General features: G+C 42.0%; 1 protein-coding gene and 1 long non-coding RNA gene across 6 annotated transcripts in view; one reads left to right on the top strand and one right to left on the bottom strand.

The window, feature by feature from the left end:
* The window catches only part of LOC112994303 (uncharacterized), a 151,452-nt gene extending 138,403 nt beyond the window's left edge, over positions 1–13,049 (bottom strand). The window contains exon 1 of the long non-coding RNA XR_003261921.2: positions 12,944–13,049. This is a non-coding gene — a long non-coding RNA (uncharacterized LOC112994303). The remainder of the gene's footprint in view (positions 1–12,943) is intronic.
* Positions 13,050–13,390: 341 nt separating this feature from the next.
* The window catches only part of GLRA1 (glycine receptor alpha 1), a 60,592-nt gene continuing 48,071 nt past the window's right edge, over positions 13,391–25,911 (top strand). For 3 of the 5 annotated variants that reach the window (XM_064520898.1, XM_026118544.2, XM_026118545.2), the window contains exon 1: positions 13,392–14,271. In XM_064520898.1, coding sequence (XP_064376968.1) covers positions 14,216–14,271 — 56 coding nt within the window. In that variant the 5' untranslated portion in view covers positions 13,392–14,215. Of the gene's footprint in view, positions 14,272–25,911 lie in introns of all 5 variants that reach the window. The other 2 variants (XM_026118546.2, XM_026118543.2) reach the window with 1 other exon arrangement.

Genomic DNA, 25,911 nt, shown 5'->3' with positions numbered 1-25,911 from the left:
GTGTATAGGCATGTGTGTGGGTGCACATGCATTCCCCTTCTCATGATCCTTCCAGTTTGGCTCCTCTAACACAAAAGAAAAACACATATTGGCCCTGAGGCTCTAGTTCTCTTCCCAGCTATGTCCTTAGTGATATTCTAGGCCTGAATTCTTAAGAAATATTTAGGTACAGATGTGACTCATCAGGTATGTGCCACCTGCATTCAGTGTCACAAAGGTTGGCTCATCCACAGACGGTACCCATACTTCCACCATCAGCAAGCACACAGCTATGCAAAAACCTGTGCACCACCATAGCTTACAAACTTCTCATAGTACTTGCTGTAACACATTCGCTGTTGACAGTAGAGTCCAAAGGTACCACTAGTCTGAAAGAGCAAGTAGTCTTGGACCCTGTTACAAACCCCCAGTCACCACCGAAACCTTTGGACACCTACAAATTTGGTAATCTGTGAAATATACCCCATAGCTGCATCACTTGCACTTTCCCAGAGACAACTGGGAGAAAACCAAGATCCTCCTTCCTAAAACATCAACCCCAGGGGAGACTCTGACCACCTGGTACTGTTGAGGGCTTTCGCTAGAATGTAAAATAATTTTGAGTCTGCTGAGCCAAGTGAAAAGGACTATGTACACTAACTGGTTTGTAAGAATATTCTGTAAGTAAATTACTGTTTCTGGGGCTGTGATGGTAAATGGATAATTATGGGTTTAGACACTCCTAACATCACCAAGAAAATCTGGCCAACGAGAATTCACTATAGCAGTTCATCATACTAATTAAAAACCAATTGACTATCACAAGATCTAACATCTATGAAATAGGATGCATGTTTAAAGTGATTTAGCTATTTATAATCAAGATAACTTTATTTAGCATACAACAAGCCCCTTATACAATTTGAATTAAATGCAGACACATCGCATTGCACTGTATTTTTTTAAAATGTGTCAGGATGTAGCAGCTTTTTTTCAGCAAAGAGAAATGAATCAGTCCCTGGAGCTTCCCCTTCTTCTAGGGCAAGGGAAGTGGACTTGGATTGATTTCTAACACACACCTCTGCCACATGAGTTATTTTATTGGGCCAACAAACTGTTTAACAGACAAGGTCCCGGAGGCCTCAAATTTTTTTACACAAGACATAGAGATACCCTCTATCAATAGCTGATGTAATGTTAACTGGGATTAACAAGACAATACATCATATTACACAGTGCCAGGAGCACAGCCTATCCTTCAGACTGCTTTAAGTCCACTGTAAGACATTGTTTCATTCATCTATTACTTCCTCCACCTCCTGCTGTTTTTGCCAGCATTTTCCATGCTAGGTTTCTCCTCAACTTTCCACCAAAACAGTGCAGAAGTTTAGAGGAAAATAGCTTGTTCCACTGATGCTAAAAAAGCATCCCTCTATATAATTTATATAGGTGCTAATCTGTTTTCAGTAATTCAGACTGAGAATTTGGATTCAGTGGTGCCTCTTGCACTTCCCAGGGAGACCTGTCTAACCTCAGCTAAGTTATAATGCTCTGGAAAATCTCAGTTCCTATAGGCTCATAGTTCTCACAAACATCTGCCTAACTGGAATTGGACTGCTGCTTGGACACAAACAGATGTTCCCACACCATTTCTTAAGGCAGTGGAGATGCACCCAGAAGGGGTTAGTCCTGCAGGCTCTTGAAGTTCACATATCCAAGACTTCTTGGGCTTCCTTAAATGCTGAGACTTGCAAGAGACTTTTCCAGCATTTCCTGATTAGCCAAGAAACTCTCTTAACTGAGAAGCAGCCCATCTCCAGAAGCTGAAGACTATCTGCACATGGAATGAAGATAAAATACTTTGACAGCTCACCTTAGGAACCCATGAAATGGTTTGGGAATGCCTGACTCATCATCCCAATAGATGCCCAGAGGAGTTCAACAACTAGGACAGGTGCAATCTAGCAGCAGACACAGACTTTACAATAGGACTGTTTTCTAGCTGGAAAAAACAGAAGCAGTGAAGGTCTTCTGAGGAGATGGGAGGGACCTAAACGGAGGAGAAAGACTTGGGAACGGCCATGTCTCTCTCGATTAGCTCTGCCCAGGATAGTACATGCTCCAGCTGATGCAATGGGAGCAGGGCTGAGGGTCACACAAACCTACTCTGTTACAATTGCAGCCGGCCCTCAGGAGTTCACTGATCAGGTAACAGACTCAAGCCCACTTCCATTCCTACTGTGTAGCAAACCTGAACCTCTAATGACCCATTCCTGACAGGAACAGCTCAAACACAGGCAAGTGCTAAAGACTGAAATGACCACTACTTCACAAGTCTCAAGCCTCAGGGAAAAATCAGCCAGAGCCACCATGAACAATACAAAATGCCGGGTGTAACACTGACTATGCTTCAATGCTCACTTTGGAGATTGTATTCTTATCCAACATGTCATAGAGTTTTCATCAAATATCTGTATATTGCTCTCTGCTATCTGGATTGGCACAGACAAGATCAAAGGATGTTAAATGTTGCCCTCCAGAACACTAGTTACAAACGGGGCTTGTCTAGGGCTCCATACGCTGGCCCTTTTCTGTTAAAAGCCACTTTGAAATTCTTGAATATCTCTGGGAATTAATATTTGTAGAGAAGCAGAGAGGAAGGCAAGGAATCTTGGGGAGGCTTCGGTTAGGCTAGTAAGTCAGGAGTTACTTTGCTGAAACAAAAGAAGATACCCTAAGGAGTTCCCAGTTCCATTTGGGGCAAAAGGCATCCATCTTTGCATAACAGAAAATACAAAGAGAATGAGAGAATGATTTACACCCGGTTCCTGCTTTCTCTCTGCCCGGTGCCATCATTTACACTTGTGAAACATGAATGGGGAAAAAAAACTGCCGAGTGAAAGAGGCGTAAATTCTGATGTAGCATGCCTTAGGTTGATTCTGCAGAGGTGTAAACGACAGCACCACTTGCCCTTGTGAGACAGCAGACAACACTTAAAAAGATTTTTGTAACTTCTTTTAGCAATGAAGATTAATACATACTTTCCAGTGGCAACTGTAACATTGTAGAGTACAGCAAATTAACATAATATGCTCTGGCCTAGTGTTGTATAAATGGAAATGTAAATTTAAACCACTTTAGTCACACCAGTGTAGCACCTCTGATGGACCCACTCAGACCAGAAAATAGTGCATTTCTTCAGGTACCTGTGTCATTTTGGAAGAGCCTTAAGATGAACTGAAACTGCATAGTTCAGTATATGAAAGCCCATGCAGCTGTTATAATACTTTGGTTATTCCTTCATAGACAATTTAACCACCTCCCAGATACCAAGAAAAGCGTATTGGAACAGCCTGTGTCCACAACATAGAGCTCTCTTAAAAACTGAATTCAGTACCTAAGCTCTGACCCTTTGGCAGAGTTCTTCCACTTCAGACAATATGAATGCAAAAAGTGGGACATCAGGAGCATCTCCTGATCTTTATCATCATCAGAAACATCTCTTGATGTTTTTACCCAACAGTGAATCAGACTGCTTCCAAAGAGCAATATCCCCTGCTTTACTCTCCTCATCGCAGCCCAAGACAGCTTAGTCAAGGATGCTTTCAAATAAAACTCCCCAGCACTCAAGGGGTTATTTTCCTGTGGATAAGTTATCTGGGAGGAGAGGGGGAGATTATTTTCATGTCTCTCCTAGCCCATGACATTACATGAAGAGCTAAGAAGCTGAGTTCTATTTGCACTTCCATGTGCAAGCAGCAGTGTGCATAGATACATTTCCGCATCTGTTACATTCAGACAATGAGCCAAAAGAGGTATAGCATCACAAGTTTCTTTGGTTCCCATTGAAGAGCTACCCATTGATTTGATTTACTGCCTTTTATTTCCAGACAACAGCTTCAAAGATTCTGTAGTCAAGCAGCAAATGCAAAGTGAAGCCATGTCTGGTCATACGCATGGAGATTTAATGAGAGGACTGTGATGCTCTGTGTCTCAGCCAAGCTGTTTCTCACCCTCAGTGTTCCAAGTCTTCGCTGTAACTTAACAAAGCCTTTCCTTACAGCACAGCCTTTATAAATCACTTTGTCTAAATCAATTGCCTTGGTAATGAACTATTTTCATGGGGGAGGGAAAGCTATATAGAAGAAAAACGCTCAAACTGTGCGATATCATGAATGGGCTGCAATTTCTTTTCTTGACTTGTCCAAAGGAAATGCATGTTAACATTCCAGTTTTTACCATGAAGAACTATATTGACGCTTAAAAAAATCAGCGCTAGCCTAGTTTTTCCAAACCCACTGCTGCTGATGTTTTTTAGGCTTCCATTCTTTTCAATAACTACAAGCTACTGACACTTGGTACAAATTTACACAGGCTTTGCAATTTTAGCTCTTTTCAAGGCATGCAACAGGTAAAGGCAGCAATGGAAAAACACTGCAAAACTTGTAACCAATAGCACTTTAGTGCCTTTGTCTTGGCTAACTGCGGATGCAGAAGCTATATGCCTTGAGAGGCATTAGAACCCAACTAATATTTGGATGCTTTAAAGAGGAAAGAGAATTTTGATTCTGATAGTAAAAGTAATCTTGCAGTTAAGGCAAAAAAGACTGTGATATAGGACAACTGGTGTCCTTCTCCAACGTATGCCTTTAGGAACACTCCTCATGCAAAATGATTGATACTAATCACTACTGTATTACGAGTGTCAAGTGATTCCATTCATTAAAGATGGGAGTCATTTGGTTATCACTAGGAAGTCTTACCAAGTGCTATGATCAAGTTGCGTGTGTACAGGCTTGTGTCAAAAGACGAACGTTCCCTTTGTGCAGATTTAGCAATGGACAAATGGGCAAAGATGACTATGCCAAATTCCCTTTGTTGAATCCAATGAACAGTCCACACTGTCTATTACCCTTCCTCCAACTGTTGAATCAATATCACACACACACAAAAAAAAAAAACGTAAAACAGATTACAGAAATGCCATTAGTAACCCAGTCCTGCATCAGCTCTCCCCCTGAAACAGAGGGATAAAAGCAAGATGTTTTTATAAGGTCAGACAAGTAGCTTAAGTCAATGAATGATCAAGTGAATCTCTGCAAGTTCATAAGACCACAGTTTCAAGCAGTACAATAAAATATGGCTGCATAATAAATATTTTGGTTAACTACATCTCAGATTCCTTGCTGGCCCCGCTGGGGAATGGTTACTTTGGCTGACAATGCAGCAGCCAGATCTGCCACCCTACAAATGCAATAACCTTGAAGTGCATCCACTAAATTGAACAAGTCAAGGGAACAGCAATACTGAAGCACTCAACCAGAGAGAGGCCCCTACCGATACATTGCATCTCAGCGGTGCCATCAAACTTGGCTGTACCTCAGATGGGGAAAAGACTGTAGCTTCTGCTAATGCAATGTGAAAACTCACTCTATTAAGCAGCACTTTTTGGTGCACTGGAAACTGAGACCGTTAGCAAGGGCAGCTCCACAGATCCCTTCAGAGTCAAAAAAACATGTTAAAGAGGATGGACGACCAGACCTTTTAGATTTGCTAAAAGGACAGGGATCCTAAAGGGCTTCTTTTTATCCTTCAGATGTCTGAAATGCAAATATTTCCATTGCCAAAAGCCTAAAAAAAAACAAAAAACAAACAAACAAAAAAACCTGTAGTTGTTTCTTTCACTCCAGAAGATAAATTATGCTACTTGATCGTATGAGTGAACTGGGCCATGTGAGAGGATGTTTCAGCATCTGAATACCTGCACACTGAGAGGTCACTTCAACATCACTGCCTGTTATCTGATTTGCTTCATGAATCTGCTGCTTGCGGTCAGAATTTTCCTCTAAAAGGGTTCCACTTCTTGGTGTCTTCCACACACACTCTACTGAATCTTCCAGAAGAATGAAGTAAGGGAGGTATGCCTCCCTCCCTCCCGGCCCTTAAAAAAAAGCAACAGAAATGTGGAGGGAAATGTGAATTCCTCTTGGTTTGCCCTGTATGCTTCTGTCTCTGTGTGTCTCTTAATTTGGTGCCTGATCACCCCAAAATAAATAGAAGGCTTTGGGTTTTTTTGTTTTAAAGCAGCAAGGCACATTTTAGAAGAGCTCAGTTCCCTGCAGCATGCGAGTCTTGCTGAGGCAGGAGCTATGGGCTTCACACAGCCAAAAGCTAAGACACTGTTTCCCCAACACATACTTGATCTTCAGCACCCAAAAAGTCCCAGCAAGACTGGCTGTAAGGGCAACTTCAGCTTATTTTTCATTTGCATGATAGTGGCTGTGAAGGTTTTATTGGCCAAGACCTTGGAAAGAAACAGTACTTCTGGGTTCTTTGGGGTTGCCTGGTAATTATGCTGTACAGGTCAGAAAATAATTAACCTGTGACCTGCAGCTGAAGCTTCTAATGGAAATAGCAGTGTATTTTCTCTAGAGCTACATGGTGTGTGCCTGCTTTCTTACTAGTTACCCTCCCAACACTACATAAATTAAAACAGTGACAAGTACATGATATGCAGCAAGACTACTCACAGCTCAAGTCAAGTGTCATTACACGAAATATGAGACATTGAAAAATATTAATAAATCAGCACTGCTATGGGGAAAAATGACCATCCATTCATGGACTACCTTGACCTGATTCATGCACCTGACACAAGGAACAAAGGCACTCACCGGAAGACCTGAATGCTGCTCTCAGTAAACTCTTCACCCGACCTTCTGCTAACATGTAGTTTGTCATGAACTCATTCTAGCAGAGGGCTTAACACTACTTGCCAAAGAGTCTACCATCACAGATTGGTTATCACTATACTTAGGGGTGCTGTGTTTCCACCTCTGAGAAATCAATACAGCCCCTAATCTACTCACAAAGAAATCTATTGCCCAGGAGTGTGAAGATCAAGAACAACCTATATAACTGCTCTTTTTTCAGAGAATGATATCAGATAGGAATCTTCAGATTTAACATATTCAGCATACAGTATATATATATGCCCTTACAGGAGAGAACACTGGTAGGAACAGGACAGTAGATGTAGATGCACCATACGGACACTTCAGATGGCCACTTGCACGTTCTGTGGAGGAGGAGGACATGGAAGCGTAGGCATTTCTGTACAGGATGCTTCTATCTGACCATTACACACACTTTATGAGAGCACGCATTATATATAGCAATAACATCTTGTGTGTATGCATGCATGCATGGCTGTAAAAATATTCCCTGGCTCATTAGCGTCTCAAGGAAGGTTATGTGACAGCATGACATTGTCATTTTCCTCCAGCTTAACAAACAAACAAACAAAAAGTAGTTTTCAGTTGTCTGGCCCCTAGTTCCTACAAACTATTTTTCATCTGCTCTGTCTGTCTTCAGATTTGGGTGACCACTTTAAGAGCTCAGATTGCCAGTAACATACCTCAGAGTTTTGGGGCTTCTCAGCCTTTTCATCCTGGGTGCAGCTCTTAACATAGAGTACACATGAAACCAGAGATAATTTCACAGGAATACACCATGCAAAATGTACTACTTCATAACCAATAAGCTCCAGTGTATTGACTGAATTAAGGACTTGTTCAGCTTTTTTACTTTTCTTAAGCTAAGCTCTGCTTCTAAACAAATGGGGCAAAAGACTGTGTCAACACCAATATCTGGTCTGACCTTAAGCCAAAATCATCAATTACCCACAACACAAATCCCTCACCTCCACTCCTGGTGGCCTTCTAACCTTACTCTGCAAGTTCTGCTGAACTTCTTATGCAAAGATCTCCACTGGTTGTTTTCTATGGATCTGCCACATATAGAAACAGCATTTATCAAACATTTCACCAGCATTCAGTTTTAAATATATATTTTGAAAAGAAGAATATCATGAACCTTTAGATTACAGCCAATGAATTCTCTTTCCCGCGTATGTCTTTACAGAATTCTTAACCAAACATTTACTTTAGAAAGTATTGCAGGAACATTTTCCAGTGTTATTTTACCAATAATATGAGAAAAATTATGTCCCAGGCTCTTGAGTTGCTAGAAAAATTGTATTTAGTTGAACTATCTTACCCAAAAATAGTTTATTACGGATAGAAGTTAACTGAATAGGAATTTACTTTACTGAACCCTTTTCTAAAATTCCCAGTGCAACTTTAATTTCAAATCTGGATTTCTTTTGTTCAGTATCAAAAAGGTAAGCAGATGCTATAGCAGTTTGAATCTCTATCGTGGGAAGCACAATTCAAGTTCTCGGGGCACTATTTCCTCATTAGCCATTCTCCAAAGAACAAACTGACAATAATGGATTTAGTATTCCCAAGACATGCTAAGTCCACTTCACTGCTGTGCTAGCCACATGTTCTCTGAAAATCCTGTAATTTATTTGGGAAAAGAAGGTAGTGTGTGTGCATGTTTTATTTTCAGCTTGGGGGACTGTTCACTACATATATATATTTATTATCAGAATTTTTGTTTTAAAAAAGCAAGCAAAAAAACTGAAAATGGTCCTACCAGCTATAAAATCCAGAGGTGAAAAACAGATCAAGAATGGAATCAGCCTGCAATTGTGAATAAAGCTTTAGGTGAAATCTCAAGAGGGGCATATTCATTCAGCCACAAAGTGACCCAAAGGCCTTCCAAGTTCCTCATGTCTTCAGGAGATACTTAAGATCAGCTATCAAAAATAAAATGAATGTGCAGACCACAAGAAATATCTAAAGATTCATTTTTTTCACAGAGAGGACAAGAAATTCACTTGTATACTCTGAGGGGAAGGGATCAGGCAGGAACTTCATGAAGGAAGAATAAAACTCTGAACAGGACTGGGAAAACATATTCCCTGTTATAGCTAGAAAAATGAAGAAAGAAAAGAATATAGTTAGAAAGTGGGCTTTTTCAGCCACAAAGAACTTAGACTTCCACTGACAGATGTATCACCTGAATATACGTGACTCCGCATGCACACCTTTTTCATAAAGTGTTCCCAAATTTTAGCTAAGTGAGAAATAGAAGCTGGAAGCACTCTGCATGCTTCCCATGGCTCATGCTGCATACCTTGAAAAGGCCCCAATCTGATCCTTCCTACCAGAAAAGACCTACCTTTTCTTAGTGCAGTCTGAGCAAATACAAGGAATCAAGAGAAGAGAGAGAAAAAAATAGAGATTCATGACTCCTGGGCACATTTTAGTAACTCCTTTTGGGTCAGACACAGCCTTTCACTGGTATTTAAATAATAGCAAATAAGAATCTAGTGTTGTTTATTCATCACCTACTCCTCTATCAAGGATGAAATTCTGTGAAAGCCACAGGGGTGGAAACTAGGCTGTTGGGAAAGAAGATAGGCTGGCAGATGATCTCTTGTACAGCACTGTAGATATAAGGCATCAGAAGACCTTAAGTAGCAAGTATCCTTGCCACTGCAAATATAAAGCAGACTGAAGGTCCTTGGAGGTCAACAATAATAGGTATTCAGGTAGAAGTATCAGATGACAGAATGGCTACAGACCAATCCTTTCCCATCTTATACTGTTCCAGTCTCCACAAATCAAAAACTATGGGGCTTCCTGAGCCAGCAGTTGGCATGGTGTTGAACTAGATCTAATCACCATGATTTTATCTCATCCTTTTATTAACTCTATGCGCCTTTAGCCTTTAGAGGACCTTGTGGCAGTTCCACACTCCAGTCTTGGGCGTACCATGACCTCCCTGACCCCCCAGCCAGCAACACATGTCAGCAGTTCCTTCTCCTTGAAGGGCCATAGTGGTAGCTTGCAGGTACCTTCAAGGTCATAACCAGTACTACTCTGGTAAGTTACATTTCTAACTCTGTTAGTTCTCATGCCCAAAAAACCCATGGCAAAAAGGGGTATTCCACAAATTCCTTATTGTGTCCCTGTCCTCATCTCCCTCCACAGCTGCAACTCATCCCGCCAGCCACCAAATGGCCCATTTTTGATTGCAGTCATATCCTATTTCTGACAATCCCCATATGCAGAACAGCCATCCACAATATCACAGAACATTACAGAATATCATGGAAGATTACAGATAGGAAACACGCAACAGAAGCCAGCTATCTCTGAAACAACAGGAAGCCAGTTGTCCATCCATCTAAAACACTAAAGAACAAGCGGAGAGAAACAAAAACCCTACCAAGTGCACTGAGTAATTATGGAGTCTCAGATCAGCAGTACTAACTGAAAAGTTCTCATGACCATAAAGAAGGACAAAAAAAAAAAAAAAAAAAAAATCACCTGCAGAGAAGACAGTCATGAGATTATTACAGTAAGACAAAGTCAAGATCTACTCCTTCTCATACAACAAACATCCTCAGTCCAAATCCTGCAGCCCCAGAGACATTCATTACATTGAGGTAAGCCTACAACTACACAGAATTTGGTCACATCTATTGACTATTGTGCGAGTGAGATGTCACTGTTGACTGAAACATTTAAAATGTTGACTGGCTCCGGAAAGTGTAGATGTAAACACTGTCCTCTTAAATGAGCCACCAGAAGGCATTTTATCCTATCCTAGGTACCCCAAAATGACTGTCTCTGTGGTATCTTATACATCCTCTGAAGACTAATGAAAAGAACCCACGAGTCACAGCCAGGAAAGAAAATAACGACACAGAAGCTTCGCAGACAACTTTGCCCACATTGAGTTTACAACACTTGTCCACCTTGAATCAAGCTAACAAAAACAGCAACAAAAGTGAACACGCAGCAGATAATTCTAACTATTAGAGCTTCATTTGACATTATGATGAATTATCTTGAATTCTGCTATTTGCACAAGTGCCACCAGGGAAAGATGTTTTATAAATGCCTTTTAAAACCATTTGGAGTCTGCCAGAAAAATAAGAGATGTGGCAAGTAAACACTCCCAAAATCACAAAACACTGCAGCAAAACCAAAGTGCTAAAACTGAACCTAAGAGTAAGGAAGAACAGATCAAGAGAGAAAAGTGCTGCCAACCAGTTCCTGATGACAAAGGTTACTTACACTAGTGTTGAGAAAACTGAATTCTAGCCGTTATTAGATCTTCTCCAGACCAGGTTTCCAATCTATCTGCCCTTACCTTCTGGGAGGGCAGAAAAGAACAAAACCAGGCATTGCCCAGAGCCAGTTTGTGTAATTGCACCATGGACCTCCCTGTAGATGGGTTTCAGTACTAGTTGCTTGGCTGGCTGGCTGTTTCTTGAATCACCTGGTTTAATCAGAGGATGGGAACTCCAGGGATCCAGAGCCACCGCTAACCAAGGTCCCACACATTCAAGAAGCACATACATGGCACTATACCAAGATGAGCAGGCAACAACTACCCTGTCACCAGGTGGAGATACAAGAGTGTATGGTCCAGAGGCAAATGAACCCAGTCAGAACAGGGAAACAGACACAGAAAGCTTTTATCCAGAACATGTTCCTCTCCCAGACACAGCAAAACACAGAAGGTGCAGGTACTTTTATGGCTTTCCTGATTAGACATGCAAAACTTGCATCCTTTAAATTCACATCTGTTTTGGTTTTACTCCCGGATGTTAATTGTCTTTGATGCCTAGACCTGGTCTGAACAAGTGCTGCAAGCCGTCTTTGCCTCAGCTTCCCTACATGCCAAACAAAACCAATAATGCTCTTATTTCTCTCCAGTAACAGTAAGCATTCAAAGACCAGCAGACAAAAGTTCCCAAGCCCATACAAATCACTAGCTGTGGCATTGTCATCAACAGCAGAGAAAACAGCAAAGCAGGTAAATTCCTCCCCTGAGAAAAGCAGTTTTGAGATCCTTCAGTGGGAATGACTGTGAAGCATCATTGTGCTACACAGAGAGCCACCTGCTTCCTTGATCATACACACAGTCACCACCCTCCCCTAAACACAAGGCAATACAAAGAGACCACATGGGGAGAAAAGGAAACAAGTCCAAATTCTTTTGATATGAAGAACATCAGAAACCAAGGCAGAAACTGCATGAGACAGATCTCTCACAAAGCTCATTTCTAAGCGAGCCAGTGGGTTAACTAGCATCTAGATTTAACCTACAGATGCCAAGAGATGATTCTACCTCCTGCCCTTGGTCTCTTTTCTTGGTACAAATGCAGGGAAATACCATTTCCCTCCTGCTGTGCAGATCCTGCTAGCATTCCCCATCTGGAGCTCTTCCTCGGGGCTGTCAGCACCGGGGGTGGGGGGTGGATACAGTGACAGCAGCTCATCCATGTGGGGATAAATATGAGGACAGAAAGTACAGTGAGGAGCCAGCACGCAGTACACCCTGCATGGAGCCACATCCCCAAGAGTCACCACGAGTTCAAATCAGAGCCTATTATTAATCTACCTGGACACTGACACTCAGTACCTGCAGCAAGTCAGATTAGTCTCCTTCTCTAAAAATGGCTAGAAGCCAAGCAGGTCTTTCTTACCCCTTTCTTTTGAATGATACAATCCAAACAATAGTTCTGTCCCATTACTATGCTAAACAAACATACTGCTTTAAAATGAATGCATACAGAATCAAAAGCATCAGGTCAATTTTGGCACCACAGTAAGGTCTTCTGAGATACAGCTCAAACTGAAAAGAAAAGCTTGGCTAATTGCTAGTCTGGAGTGCTATTGCAGCGGTGCAGCAAGCAGTCCCTTCCCTCAAACATGGGAAAACAGCTAAAAAGGGGTTAAAAGACTTTTTCTTTGCCCTGGGGCAGATTTACAGAGCAGGTGACAAGTAAACAATATACAACTTAAGGAAGAAAAATCCCATTACATTGGGACAAGAGAGAAGAAAGAAACCCTAGATGATTTAGGAAAGTTAAATTTTTATTTCAATTTTCAGAAATCAATCAGAAGCCAAGCAGAGTGAAAGAGCCCTGCTAACCAACACTGTGGCTATAGAGCACATTCCTTCCCCGGAGCCCTCCACACTCAGCACCCTGTGAGGTGCTGGGGCTGCAATAGGAAACTGCTAAATGCTCCTTACCTGCTCCAGCCTTGGAAGCTCTGGTGTTTGCCAAATCTCTTTGCAAAAACAAATTTAAAAAAGTAAAATAAAATGAATTAAAAAAGAAATCCTTATAAACCAACAGCAGCACACAGCAACTGCTAGCCAAGCAAATCTTCCAAGAGATGGAGACTTAAGGCATGTTAGGCTTGCCATGTCAAGGGAGACAATTTCGGAGACTTCTTAAAAAGACAGTGACTTGGGTTAAAAAACCTAAAATAAGCCAAAAATGTATCAGCACTTTAAAGGTTAACAGCCTCTGCTGAACAACATGCCTTTATCCAACCACGTTCTCGAGTACTTTTTTCAGCCCTAAGACCAATGAGCACAGCTAAGAGGAGGGCCTTGGGATGCCGGAGAGACTAGGCTACCCCCCTCCCCTCTCCTTCCCTCTCTTCGACTTTCCCCTCCCCCCCACCTTTTTTTTTAGGGTTGTTTTTTTTTTTTTTAGTTTAGTAAATTAATGCAGCAAGAAACTCCCAAGATCTGGCGAGCCCTGACAGGGGAGAGAGGGCAGTGGGGAAATGAAATGCATTAGGAGGACACAGAGACACTTTCTTTTTGAGCGCAATGGGAGTGCTTCCCAAGAAACTTCCCCTTCATTCCCCTCTGCTTTAGCCCTGAGCAATGGGACACCTTCCCTACAGCAGCAATAACTTATTCAGAAGGAAAATAGCCCAGGAAGCAGGAATCAACAGCAGCCAAACAGCGGGCAGAAAAGCAACACAACCGGGACTGCAGCACAGCTCCACATTGACAAATTCCTGTGGATGTAATTAGGAAGACACCCCGGCTAGCAGCAGTCCTGGGTTGCTGAGGGGCCCCCTACACCACCTACTCCCGCCACACTGATGGCAAACCTACACTCCCTGCATCTCCCCCGGTCGCCAGCCTGATGTCCGGAGCAGGATCCTGCTGAAAGGAGATTTCGGTGCGAGAAGCCTGATCCTCCTGCCCCGAGCACTACTGCAGTGGTGGTGGCACAGACAGAGAGGAGGGACGAGTCAAGACAGCGCCGGAGCGGAGCCGCCAGCCGCTCCGCTGCCCAGGGTGCTGACCGGAGCCGCCTGCCTCGGCGCTGCCCAGGGTGCTGGCCGGAGCCGCCTGCCTCGGCGCTGCCCACCGCCCCAGCCTGCCTTGAGAAGGGTGGCTCACTTCCCCTACCATTTCTCCCCAAGTGCCATTTACTTTATTGGCCAGCCCCACCGGCCCACCCCTTGCGGAGTACAAAAAGAGAAGAGAGCTGGAAAAATGTGCAACATCAACGCGCTCGGAGTCTATGTGTGGGAGACGATCGTTTTCTTCAGGTAAGGCTCGAATTTGCGGGAGAAGTGTGTGCGCACCGGGCACTGCCTGGCTGAACCGCCCTGGCCACTCAGGGTACAGCCCGCAGGTATGGCTTCAGCGTTAGCGCGGCGGCATTCCGCCTTTCCTGAGCTGCCTTTTCATCTCTTCTTGGTTGCCCAAGACTGACTATTACAGAGCCTCAGGCTCGGGACTTTCCGCAGCTTTAGGAGTTACTCTGTTTAATTAGCACTGCAATCTTGCTAACCGCAGTGCTGAAAACACCGACCCCGGCTGGTTGCAAAGTGACAACTAGTGGCGGCTGGGAACGCTGCACTTGAATTTGCCCGGGTAAATATCCCCTCCTCACCGCCTCCCCATCCTCAGATTGCAGGTTAAGGTGAGCTCTGTGGGATGCTTTCGCTGCTCGATTTTGTTATCCCGAAAAATCGTGGGCTTCCTTTTTAAGGAGAGCTCACCCCATCTCGCCAGCCTGCTATGTCTACAAACACTGAAAGCACAGAAAGAGTCACCTTCCTTCCCAACTTTGTTTCTCTTTCCTGCAGTTTTCAAAACTCTTCCCTTGCTAAACCTAAACAAAAACCAAAGGGGATGGCAGGACCATTCTTGTGATTATATCCATTATTGAGTAGCTGGATTTTGACTCTTTAGATGCATTCAGCTTCCATTAAGGGCTAAGGAAAGAGAAGGCACAGGGTTTTTTTAATCTAAAAGAAGTGTTTCTTGTCCATGTCTCCTTGTAATGCTTTTATTAGACAGACAAAGGAAAATATCAAAAGGTGGAAGGTAGAAGATCTTCTGTATCTACATGAATAATGAAGTTTGCAGTAGTGACAGATATCAGATACATGCAATTGAGGGGGAAAAAAGAAAAGAAAGAAAGAAAGAAAAAAACCTTCTTTCATGACTTGAAGTGCTCAGTCTTAGACCTCATTTCAGTTGCATGGATTTCCCTGCATCTCACAAAGCCTCATCTTACAGTTTAACGTGAAAAGAAAGAAATTATTTACATATACAGCATACATTACCAGAGTACTTTATAAATCACAGTAGCATACTTGCTGACACTATCAAGACTTTTCTAGCTAGTGATCTTTTTCCCTATGAACACTTGTCTTCCCAAGCATAAGAATTGGGGCATCTCCACTTCCTCCTTCTGTAATTCCATAGAAAAACAAAGAAAGCAAGATTGCAGGATGAACTGAACACACTTAACTGAACACAAACACACAGTATTTGTTAGGAAAACTAAGAGTAGTTCTGGAACTAACTAAAAATCACCAAAATTCAAAGAACAATGAACATGCAGTACCTCAGAACCATCCTTTCAAGCCTTATTCAGCCGCAAGCATATAGCAGCACTCCATGGTATAGTGCGGTGGACTAAAAGGAAGCATATGTATGCACAATAAACCCTTTAATTTAGCAAGCAAAGAGATAAAAGTCAATAGTAAATGAGACATGGTGCATCCCTTCATAACATCATAAACACTCTGGAGTGCTGTCCAGAAATACAGATGGCAAGAAAAAGAAAAGAAGCATCTCCAAACTTGAGTTTCCTATGGCCCTGGCATTTAAGAGTCTGACAGGCTTTCTTCTAAACTGCCTGAACAACTGAAGTTGATATATACTTATCTTGCCCATCCTGTTCTAAAACGCACCCTGTTATGTATCACACAACACATGTGAGGACCTACAGATTCCAGGCACATCAGAATCCTGAGTATTCAAAACCTTGATAAATCATACCCCTCAGGTTCTAATGTTTATACCATTATACATGACATATATGTTATTTATGTGCATGTGTACATATATATATTATACATATAGGCCATACTGGATACAAAAGTACTTCTGGAAGTCTGAGTTTCCTTGAATACATAAGGCATTTTCAAATTTTCTTAAAACTTAATTGAATTATTGGGAGATGTCAAAACCAAACTGTTCTATGAGCTGCAATCATTTCTCAAACAAGGAACAATTCAATAATTCCTACCCAGAACTGACTCCAAGCGATGTTTTTTTTCCCCTCCTTCTGTGTGTTGTTTTATGTTCAATTTATTAGATGCCAAAAGTCTATCAGCCTTTCTAGTCCAGGAATAGCTTTGCTGTTTCAGTAAGAGGAAGTTTATTCATTAACAGCCATTCATAAATTTAGTGTGCCAATTACTCAGGCACTCAGTCATACATAATGGTAAAAAAAAAGATAATCAAATAATCCATAATATAAGTATGCACTGCTTTAAATTACAAGATGTACCATACTTTACTGTCAGCCTGTCAAAAATATTCTGGAAAGGGTATCCATGTTGTGCTAGCATATACACTGCAAAATAATAATAAAGAAAAAGCCAAGGTCCAAGAGGAAAAAATAGATACAGCCAATATAGGAAACAAAACTAGATCTGTTATTTAACCAGAACGTCCTTTGCCAGCCTTTAAAAACAAGACCCTGTGGGGAAGAATAACAGCTGGTGTGTGAATGCAAACATTACGATATTGCCAATATAGTATTTGTTTCTGTGACAGTTGGGGTATTTTAGAAGGAATTTGCCATGAGCAACTTATTCTGACTTGCCTTTCTTTATGGAAAAGTGTTTCCTATTTTGTTACCTGCCTTCCCAGACTGCAGTCACTTATCTGTGACTAAGACATTTACCAAAAATCTGGCTAGACGCAGAGATGGGAAGAGGGTTGGGAGTGGGAGATGAAATGGTTATTCTGACAGACAGGCCACTTAATCAACAGATCTCCACAAGAAGAAACACTATTTCTTGAGAATAATGATGGACTGGACATTACTTGGGAAGGGACTTCCAGATGCCCTGCTTATATCTGTGGAGACATACATGATGTTCTCCCAAAGTACGTACACAGTATATTCATATCCCAGTTCAGTTGTTAATTCCCTGAAGTAGAGCAAAAACCTACATCTGCCTTGTCATAACCTTGCCTGGACTTCGTGTTACACTGTAGCATTTTATTAACTGTAGCAATGCAGAAATACGCAGCAGAAGACCAAGGGTGGGAATGCCCCTTGTATGGGTTAGGAAATAATGATAACCTAGAATCGGCAGTTTAACTGAGCAGACAATGTCCTGTGAGTCTTTGAAGTGATCTGGGCCTGTTTCTTATCCTATCTGCACTTCTGTAAATAATGTATCAGCATCACAAAGTCCACTGAATGGAGATCAGAGTGGGCCCCCTTTGAATAGCGATCTGTCAGCTAGCAGGAGTGGTTCAATGCTACTGCTCTGAGAGATTCCCAGGCTGAAAGTTGCTGCCAGCCTCAGATCCTGCTGGATTGCTCTAATTAGCATTTTCCTATTCCCGCCCCTCAATAATAGACCTCCTTTCCAAATCCAGCTGTTAAAGCAATAAAAAGATGCCATCTTGAATGTGATGCCTCTATTAAATTTGTGGAAAGCAAAACATATTCTTTTCTAAAATAGACTTAACTAAAACAGATGATTGGAGAGCTGCTGATTCCAACCCCTTGAAAATACAGTAAAAGGGAAGGCTGAAGAAGGAAAAGGGGAGTAAGAACGTATGCATCTCCAAACCTTCTGCTGTACCTCTGCAGTGCTAGATAGCCTTGCAGAGATAACTGTGAACAAAGCATTAACCAAAGACTTCCAGAGCCACAAGCTGAGCAATGTAGCAGATATTTCCTGTAGTAAAGAGTGTTTTCCTCATGCTAACTAAAAATCTACCAGAAGTTGTGCCTCATGACTAGCTGTACCTCTGCTCCAAGACTGTCAGCTCCTCCATGAAAGAAAAAATGATTTGGAGCCATAAAGTCTAAGGCTTTGCTAAAGTTGCTCTTTAGTTTCTGTGGTCTGCAACCTATAATAGCTCAATTAGAAATCCGGCTAAAAGGGTTACATATGCAAGGTTTGAAAATGTGATAAGGTAGACAATTCTACCAAGAAGCCCTTATGAATCATTCCATAAAGAGATTAATTTGTTTTCTTACCATTAGGAGGGCAAAATGTTTGGGACCCTGCTTGCTGCACAGACTTTATACACACTTCCATCCGCACAAATTATAACATTTCACTCACATTTTAGGCATTTAAAACAAATTAACATAGAGTACAAAGAACATTTCCTAATACACAGTCTAATCTTAACCTTCCTCTCTGATCAGCTGCCTCACAACAACTCCAGACCTGCTCTCTGGATAGATCAGAGCAAAAGAAAGGCTCCAGAGACATCTGGACAGAAACCATTTCCATCTCCTTCCTTATAGTAAATGCAAAGGGCAAGAGAACAGTATATGCGCAAGATGATTGACAAAAACATTGCCAAAAATACTGCTGTATCTCACACGCACTAACAAAATATCCTTTGTTTCTGAGGCACTGGTGCTGCACAGATTTTGCATAATACAGACTGGCTGTCCACCTCTATTCCCACTAAGTGTTATCTTATTCTGTAGCAAGTCCCACTGGCAAAACATACATTTACTGCTGAGACACTGAAAGTGAGCTGTTTCTGGAAAGAAATCAGATTAATTATATGGGAGGATCTTGCCCTTTCATATGAGAGTGTTACATCATATGAATCGCCAATGAAGATTTTCTTCAAGAACAAGAATTTAGGCATGGCAGTCTGGTCCCTCCTCATTCCTGTTTTCCTATGAAAGAGGTACTAGAGAGCCTTATGTATGAAGCAAATTAGCAGCAAAGTGCCTTCTGACTCAGTGTTTTAAGTCCTGGATTTAACAGCACAGTCTAAAGGCTAAGAACCTCATTCCACTACCACTGAGTGACTCAAGTCAAAAAGGAAAGCAGTTAAAAGCAAACAGCAGCATGCTACAATTGCACTGCTCTTCAGCAAACACTTTCGATGTTAGCTTATGGAATTTATCTCACCAGACTTGGTGAGTTGACTTGGACAGAGAGGGATCCCAAACTAGGATTTGAATCAATGTCTAGAATTAAATTACTTTATTATTCCAACACTGACCAATGATCACTCACTGGTGACAGAAAACCAGCAGAGAAGCCTGCTCTCATTTCATCCTAGTATGCAGGCTAAAGGCTCTCAAAATTTCAGCATTAAGAGAAAAATGTCAGACCACCTTTGAAATATAATTGTTATTTAGGCACTTATGAAAGATAAGGTTTTTAGAAAAATAAATCATGCTTTCTTTAGCTATATCAAAACCGCACCTAAGTATGTCTAATCATCTAAATCTGTTCACTGAGTTTCACTTGCTCATTTTCTGAAACCCTTCAGCTTTTCTGAGAATCTCAAAGTGACTAATATTAAGACAACAGATAGGTTGATAATGCATTTTGATTTCTATCCATTTTATTTGTCTGTATCAGCTCTTGCTGTTGTGGCACATTAAATTAGGGTTTCACTGTTTCCAGAAAATTACCCTTTTGATTTGCTATTATTACTTTGCATACTTTCTATTGGACTTTGTCTACTGGCAACAGCAGAATAATTTCTATTCTTACGTAGTACAGTTACAGTCATGCACTCCACATTTTCCAAGAAAAAGGGCTCATCAAATTCTGTCACATAATATAAAAATAAGTAAATAAATAAATAAATCCAGCATACCCTCCCCACCATGGTTTGATTCACCAGTTTTGACAAATAATTCATCCCAAGTGCTTTTGATAATTTTAGTTTAGAAAAAGAGCTGCTAACACCAGGGTTTCAGGATGAATGGAGGAAAAATGAAGAGGTGAGAAAAGCAGGAATTCTTCCTGCGGCTCCAGTGCGTTGCACTGAAAGGATTGTTAGCAGCCATGACCAGATACCTCACTAGCTGGCTGCTGCCTGCTAGACCTGCTTGTAGAGCCCCAGAAAAAGCAACTTTTGCATCGTACTTGACATTAATAAGATATTGCTGATTCAGCAGGTTATTTTCCCTTAAAGAAACAAAGCAAGTTCACATCTTCTCTCTTTCCCTCTCCCTCTCCCCCAAGAGATCCAAACAATTTATATTTGCTTTTATAGAGACAGACAACAGAGACCATCTCCCACGCAGGAAGGAGGCTTACATTGGTATTTCTTAGCCATGATACTTAGCTGGTGCAAAATAACATAGCCCCCTTAAACTCTTGGGAACCTGCTGATTTACTCCAGCTCATCTGGTCCTGGAGGTCTGCATGCTTTGATCCCAGTGATGCTATAGATTAAGTACAACATTTCCAAGCTGCTGCTAAATCTCTGCTCATACTTCAGGGTACAGATGCTCAGAGACTGAAGAAACATAGACCTGATCTCTGTACCCCTCAGAAAGGCCAAAGCACAGACAGGGCTTGCAGAGAACAAAAATAGATGGAGACAGATGCACCTGTCATGTACACGCACTGAGCACACCCTATTATACAGACAATTATTCCATCCATATAATGCACCACAGTAAGCTGCTGATTTGGGGACTGCACCACATCTAGCTGGTATATAGACACAGTTGGCATCCTGTAAATACATCTCTGCTGGATCTAAGTGCCAGCTGAGAAAAGCAGGAGAAATCTTAATTTACCAAGCTCCACAAAATCTGGATTGGGGAGGGAAAGGGGAGGGGGGGAACGACACCACCACCACACACTTGCATCTGCTTTCCTTTCATTTCCTCCCTCTTCACCCTTCCACTGTGGCTTACAGCCGTCTGGAGAAAAAGACGATCAAAACCCAAATGCCTCAGCAGACAGCCTCCAGGGAACTCCATTGTTTTTATCAGTGCCTCATTGTGGGGTGAGTAAAGAAAGGAAAAACTGCCAAGAGGTTGCCAAGACAAGGAGTGTCGCATGTATAGAACAACAGGGCTTGCAGTGCAATCAATCATTGCATGCATTGCCTTCAGATGAAAGCTGCTGAAAGCAGCTCCCCCCACGCTCCTGATCTATGAGCAATTTCTGCCCCTATGATTGCTTGCCCAGGATGCAGATTCTGTCCCCCAACCCCAGCCCATGCAAGGCTGGAGCAAACACACAAATCAATAAATAGCAACCAAAAATGTGATCAATGGTGGACTGAATCACTATCACATGCATCTGTTTCAGCAGCAAAACACAGCTGAGTCAAGAATTGTGCAGAAAGTCCAGCAAAATTCATTGCTTCTCACCTTTGCTGGATTTCCTTTTTTTTTTTTAATTCTTTCTTTTTAGAAAAATGCAAGTAAAAAGATGCTTCAGACAAAGCCCCAAGGAGCACAGGCTCCTCCTTCTTCCACCTCTCATAGGCAAGGTATAAAACCTGAAAGCATACAAGGGTCAGCTGCTGTCAGCATCCTTTAAAGGGTAATTAACTCCAAGTGGCTTTGTCGGTGCCAAGAACCCCTGCGTAAAATGGATAAAGCCCACAATTACAGCAGGATCTGTAGGATCATGTATGATTGCAGTTGGGGGCAGGGAAGCAAGATACTCCAGATTCCTGGGCGAGACAGCCTTTTCTCATGTTGTAAGTACTGCAAAGACAGATTGTGGACAAGAAAGTGACTTTTCATGTGGTGTCATTACAATCTCTTCTCTCTGTTCACTCCCACTGCTTTTACCCTCCAGAAATACCGCTGGGAGCTGGGCAATGGTTCTTGACATATACACAGATGTTTTTCCCCTGCAACAGAGCTCGCAAGATCTGGCTTACAAATCAAAATATGTGCATCCCATCCCTCCTGCCACCCCTGTGTGCCTGAGAATCACAAGCATCCCCAACTTCCAGTCCTGTTCATTGTGCCCCAACACAGAGCTGTGCGCTTAGGAATCATCTACCAACAGCATGGCTGACAAAGTACAAGCCCCATCAAGTATGGCTTGCTCTCCTGCACCAATACGGGCCCTGCAGTGCTGCCAGAATTGAAGACATTTTTTTTTTTTTTTGTCAGGGACCTGAAGAGAATGAAGTCAGAGGGCAGCCACAGTGGGGAGAAAAGCCCTCCTAGGCAGAGCTTAGCCATTCATTCCAAAAGTTGTATTTCATTATAGTTCATGAATAAACTGATAAATTACACAAGCAATCACAGACATCACAGGGGAACATTCACCTCCAGCTGCCTTTACAAAGCAGGGTATTTGCTTTATGTACATTTCCCCAAACCTATGCCAATTTGACTGCACTTTGCATGTGTCCAACAGCATTGCAATGACTAGGATTATTTTAACATTTTCTGATTGAATTAAGTTCTCTATTGGTCAACTCATTTTACAGAGTATAAAATACAACTGACAAAGAGAGCCCCAGTTTTACTGTGGGACCTACAATTTTGTAGGTAGATTGTATGTGTTACCTCAGGAAGCCTTCTCAGAGGATTTGTGGAAAAGTTTCAGAAGATAAAAAACACCACCACTGTGCACTCGATGATATATTATTTTTAAAGCAATTCTATTCATACTATTTCTGATTTATCAAAAAAGAAAAAAGCAGTTGCAATATTCTTATCCAGTCTTTACAAGCAGCAGAAACCTTTAAACTAAAGTAATTTTTAAAAAACAGCTGTAACAAACTATTTGAACTGTTGAAATTGCAACTGATAGTGCGACTGCAGAGCTATAGACAGAAGAACATCAGACAAGTGTCAGAGAATTACAAGAAATCGCGGGTCTGTGATCTAAAACCTGACGTCAATAGAGGTTCCCACCGCAGCTCTCCATCCAAGTACTAAATCAAGAACACATCACTGAACAGAATATTCTTATCTAGAATGTGAAGCCTCATCTTATAAAGACATTTTTCCCTTTATTTACTGTATTCAGGAAGGTAGTTTATGCATAGCTTTAAACATCTGACTAGTCCCCTTGACTTTAAAGGGAATATTCAGTGCATGTGAAGCTAGACACATGCTTTTGTCTTTGCAGGGTTTTTTTCTTTTGTTTCTCTAAAAGAATGCAATTATACACTTTTTTTAAAAAAAAAAAAACCTTGACTATATGCACATATAAGATTCTATGCTGGTGTTCACTGGATTTACTTCACAAATGGTTAAGATTTCAGCTTTGACTTGCAATTCTCCATTGTTTTTCTTAATAGTTTTCTTAATGTGATTTCTCATATTTTCTTTATATGCTTTTGAAACTAAGTGGCTTAGGATCATATGTCCTGAGAAAGTCACTCATGCTCCAAGAGCTGTACTCCCTTCTGGAGGAGGGCGTAGACAGGAATGTGAACAGGGAGATCATCTGTGGCTTCCTAACTGTGAATTTAATACACTCATGTGGGGGGAAGAAAACGTAACTCCATGAGGTAGCGTATAGAAACAACTTGCCTCCATTTGAAATACCAGCCACTGAAAGCTTTATCTGTAGCAAATGAAAAGAAATCAAAGGCTGGAATAAGCACTCCCTCCTGGTTTGTTATGGCATGTTTGGAAGCCAACAGTGAGAGGGTGCATAGTGCTAGCAGTGTCAGGGTGCATGTTCACTGGCCGAAGACACTTTGAAAGGCAAGAGTAACCATGCAATGTATGAAAGAGGGTTTGAACATCGGTGCTTTTAAGAGCAGGGATCTTGGGTGTGACAGAGCACTGTTTTCATGCAGTTTGTTGGTCTCATTGCACTATTTCTATCTCAATTATATATAATATGCAGACTTCTTTTAAACTCTCCCATGCCCCCCACTGGTATTCTAGTCATTTATTATTTTCTTAGTGTTCTGTCCAGGCAGAGTCAGTGATTGCTCCAAGCCTGGTGGCTTTCCATAGAGTTAATCAATGTAACTGGGATGTTTTATAGCTCTAGACAGGGTGTTTTGCCATATGGGGTAGGAGCCATGGGCTGCAGAAATACGGCAGCGAAGCACTGAGCCATCTAAATGCTGCAGTCTGAAAAAAGAGATTTTTTTCAATTCAGTAAAATCTTTGCTGCTTTCCCTGGCTAGAACTGTTCAGAGAGGGTTAATTCCCAAGGGCTCTGGAATAGCATCTCCCAGCTCCTGCCCTCCTGTGCAGGCACAGGGACCAGTGGTAACGTATTGTGGAGGACCTTTCACCCAAAGGATCCCAAAATGGTCTCGAAACTTTAACTGAACACACCCTGCGGCTACTGCAATGCAGCTACTTCTAGTGCAAAAGCCAGAATTGGTTTAAACAGCTCACAGCCACAAAGCACAACAGTATAGGACAGAGAGAAATATTTCACAAACCTACCTTTTCTTTTTTTCCCTCTGAACAAGGAAGGAATTAAAAAAAAAAAAAAAGTGGATCCCTCCATAACTTATTGCCTGTTTCTTAGGACAAAACCTCCTTTCTCAGTGTCCTGAATCCCGTATTTCATCAGTCTTGCTGTACATGACTGCTTTCCTATCCTGTCCAAGATCCAGGTCTGCTCCCTGCCTCTATTGCATATGCTATCAGATAAACCAAGAAAATAACCAACTCCCAATTCTTCCCCTCCCCCATCATGAAAATCAGCTTTGTAAATTTACCCCTGTAGCACACCCTACATCCATACTGGATGCATTGAAACCTTCACCTATTGAGTGCAGCCACATGGATTGCAATCAGCACTATGTGACCAGCACATCTGTAACACTCACAGCTCCTTTTACTCTGCACCATACCAGACCAAAAATTAGTACCATGGTTCCCTTCTCTCCCCATACCTCCACTCCTTTTATCCCATCCATCTCTAAGCTATAGGCCAGAAATTCTGAGACAATGTGGCAGAGAAAAACATGTAGAAAATGAATTTCATTCATTTTAATTGAATTGTTTATCAATATTGATTGTGCTATTCATTTTGATAGTAAATCTAATCATAAAAAAAAAAAAAATCTCTGCTTGCAATCTCTGCCAAGCATTCCCAGGCCAGCATCTGGCAGCATATCCCTCAAGATAGCATGTTCTATGGAAATGGTCTGGGTGCAGGGTTTAGGGCTGCCCCATTTCCTCCTCACTGAGACAGCTCTTGTCCTCCCCTCCCTCCCTCTACCGAGAACAAGATGGAGACGGCAGCCTCAGAGTAAGCACAGGACTGAAGACAGGCTGAGCGCTGTTGAGCTCAAGTCTCTGCTCAGAGGCCTCAGTGCCTGACAGGCACCATCTCAGGGTCCAAGGAGACGGCTCAAGAAGCTATGGTGAAAAAAGGGAGTGGGATCAGAAGCACCAGTGGCCAGGCTTGCATCTGGCCTTGCTGTGTTTCCACACAGACCCTTCCCACGGGGAGAGTTGCCATGGGTAACGCAGCTCTCGCTAGTTAATCATGGACAACACGATGCATTTCTGTGCCCAACTGTCTCATGCTCTCTTTGTAACTATGCCTCTTATCAGAATCTGCTAGAGTCGATGAAATTATGCTGTTGAATTCCAGGCCCGGGTTGCTGATACAGAAGTTGTCAGCACCTCTGCAACACCAGGTCCTAGCGTCTAGTATTTTCAATTGTCATCAGATGGTCACAGGGCTAAGTTTTCTTTTAAAGGCTAAATGCCTCCAAAATAAGTCATCAACACACTTCTTCCCCTCCACATTTCCTCCCTGAAGTAGCAGAGTACAGCTTGCTTTTCCCCCTGAAGCCTCTCAGAGAGGTCCTTGACCAGTGCAAAAGACCTTGTGCTCTCCCTGCTTGTCCAGTGCCGTGATCCAAGCAGCCTCAGAGAGAACCTGGGGTTTGTTCCTCAGGACAAAAGGTCCAAGGGTTTCAGGAAGCAGCAAACCAAAGACCATCATGGAAAACTGTCC

This window comes from Dromaius novaehollandiae, chromosome 15 (genome assembly GCF_036370855.1).
Source record: "Dromaius novaehollandiae isolate bDroNov1 chromosome 15, bDroNov1.hap1, whole genome shotgun sequence".
NCBI lineage: Eukaryota > Metazoa > Chordata > Aves > Casuariiformes > Dromaiidae > Dromaius > Dromaius novaehollandiae.
This window is presented reverse-complemented; position numbering and strand designations above follow the sequence as displayed.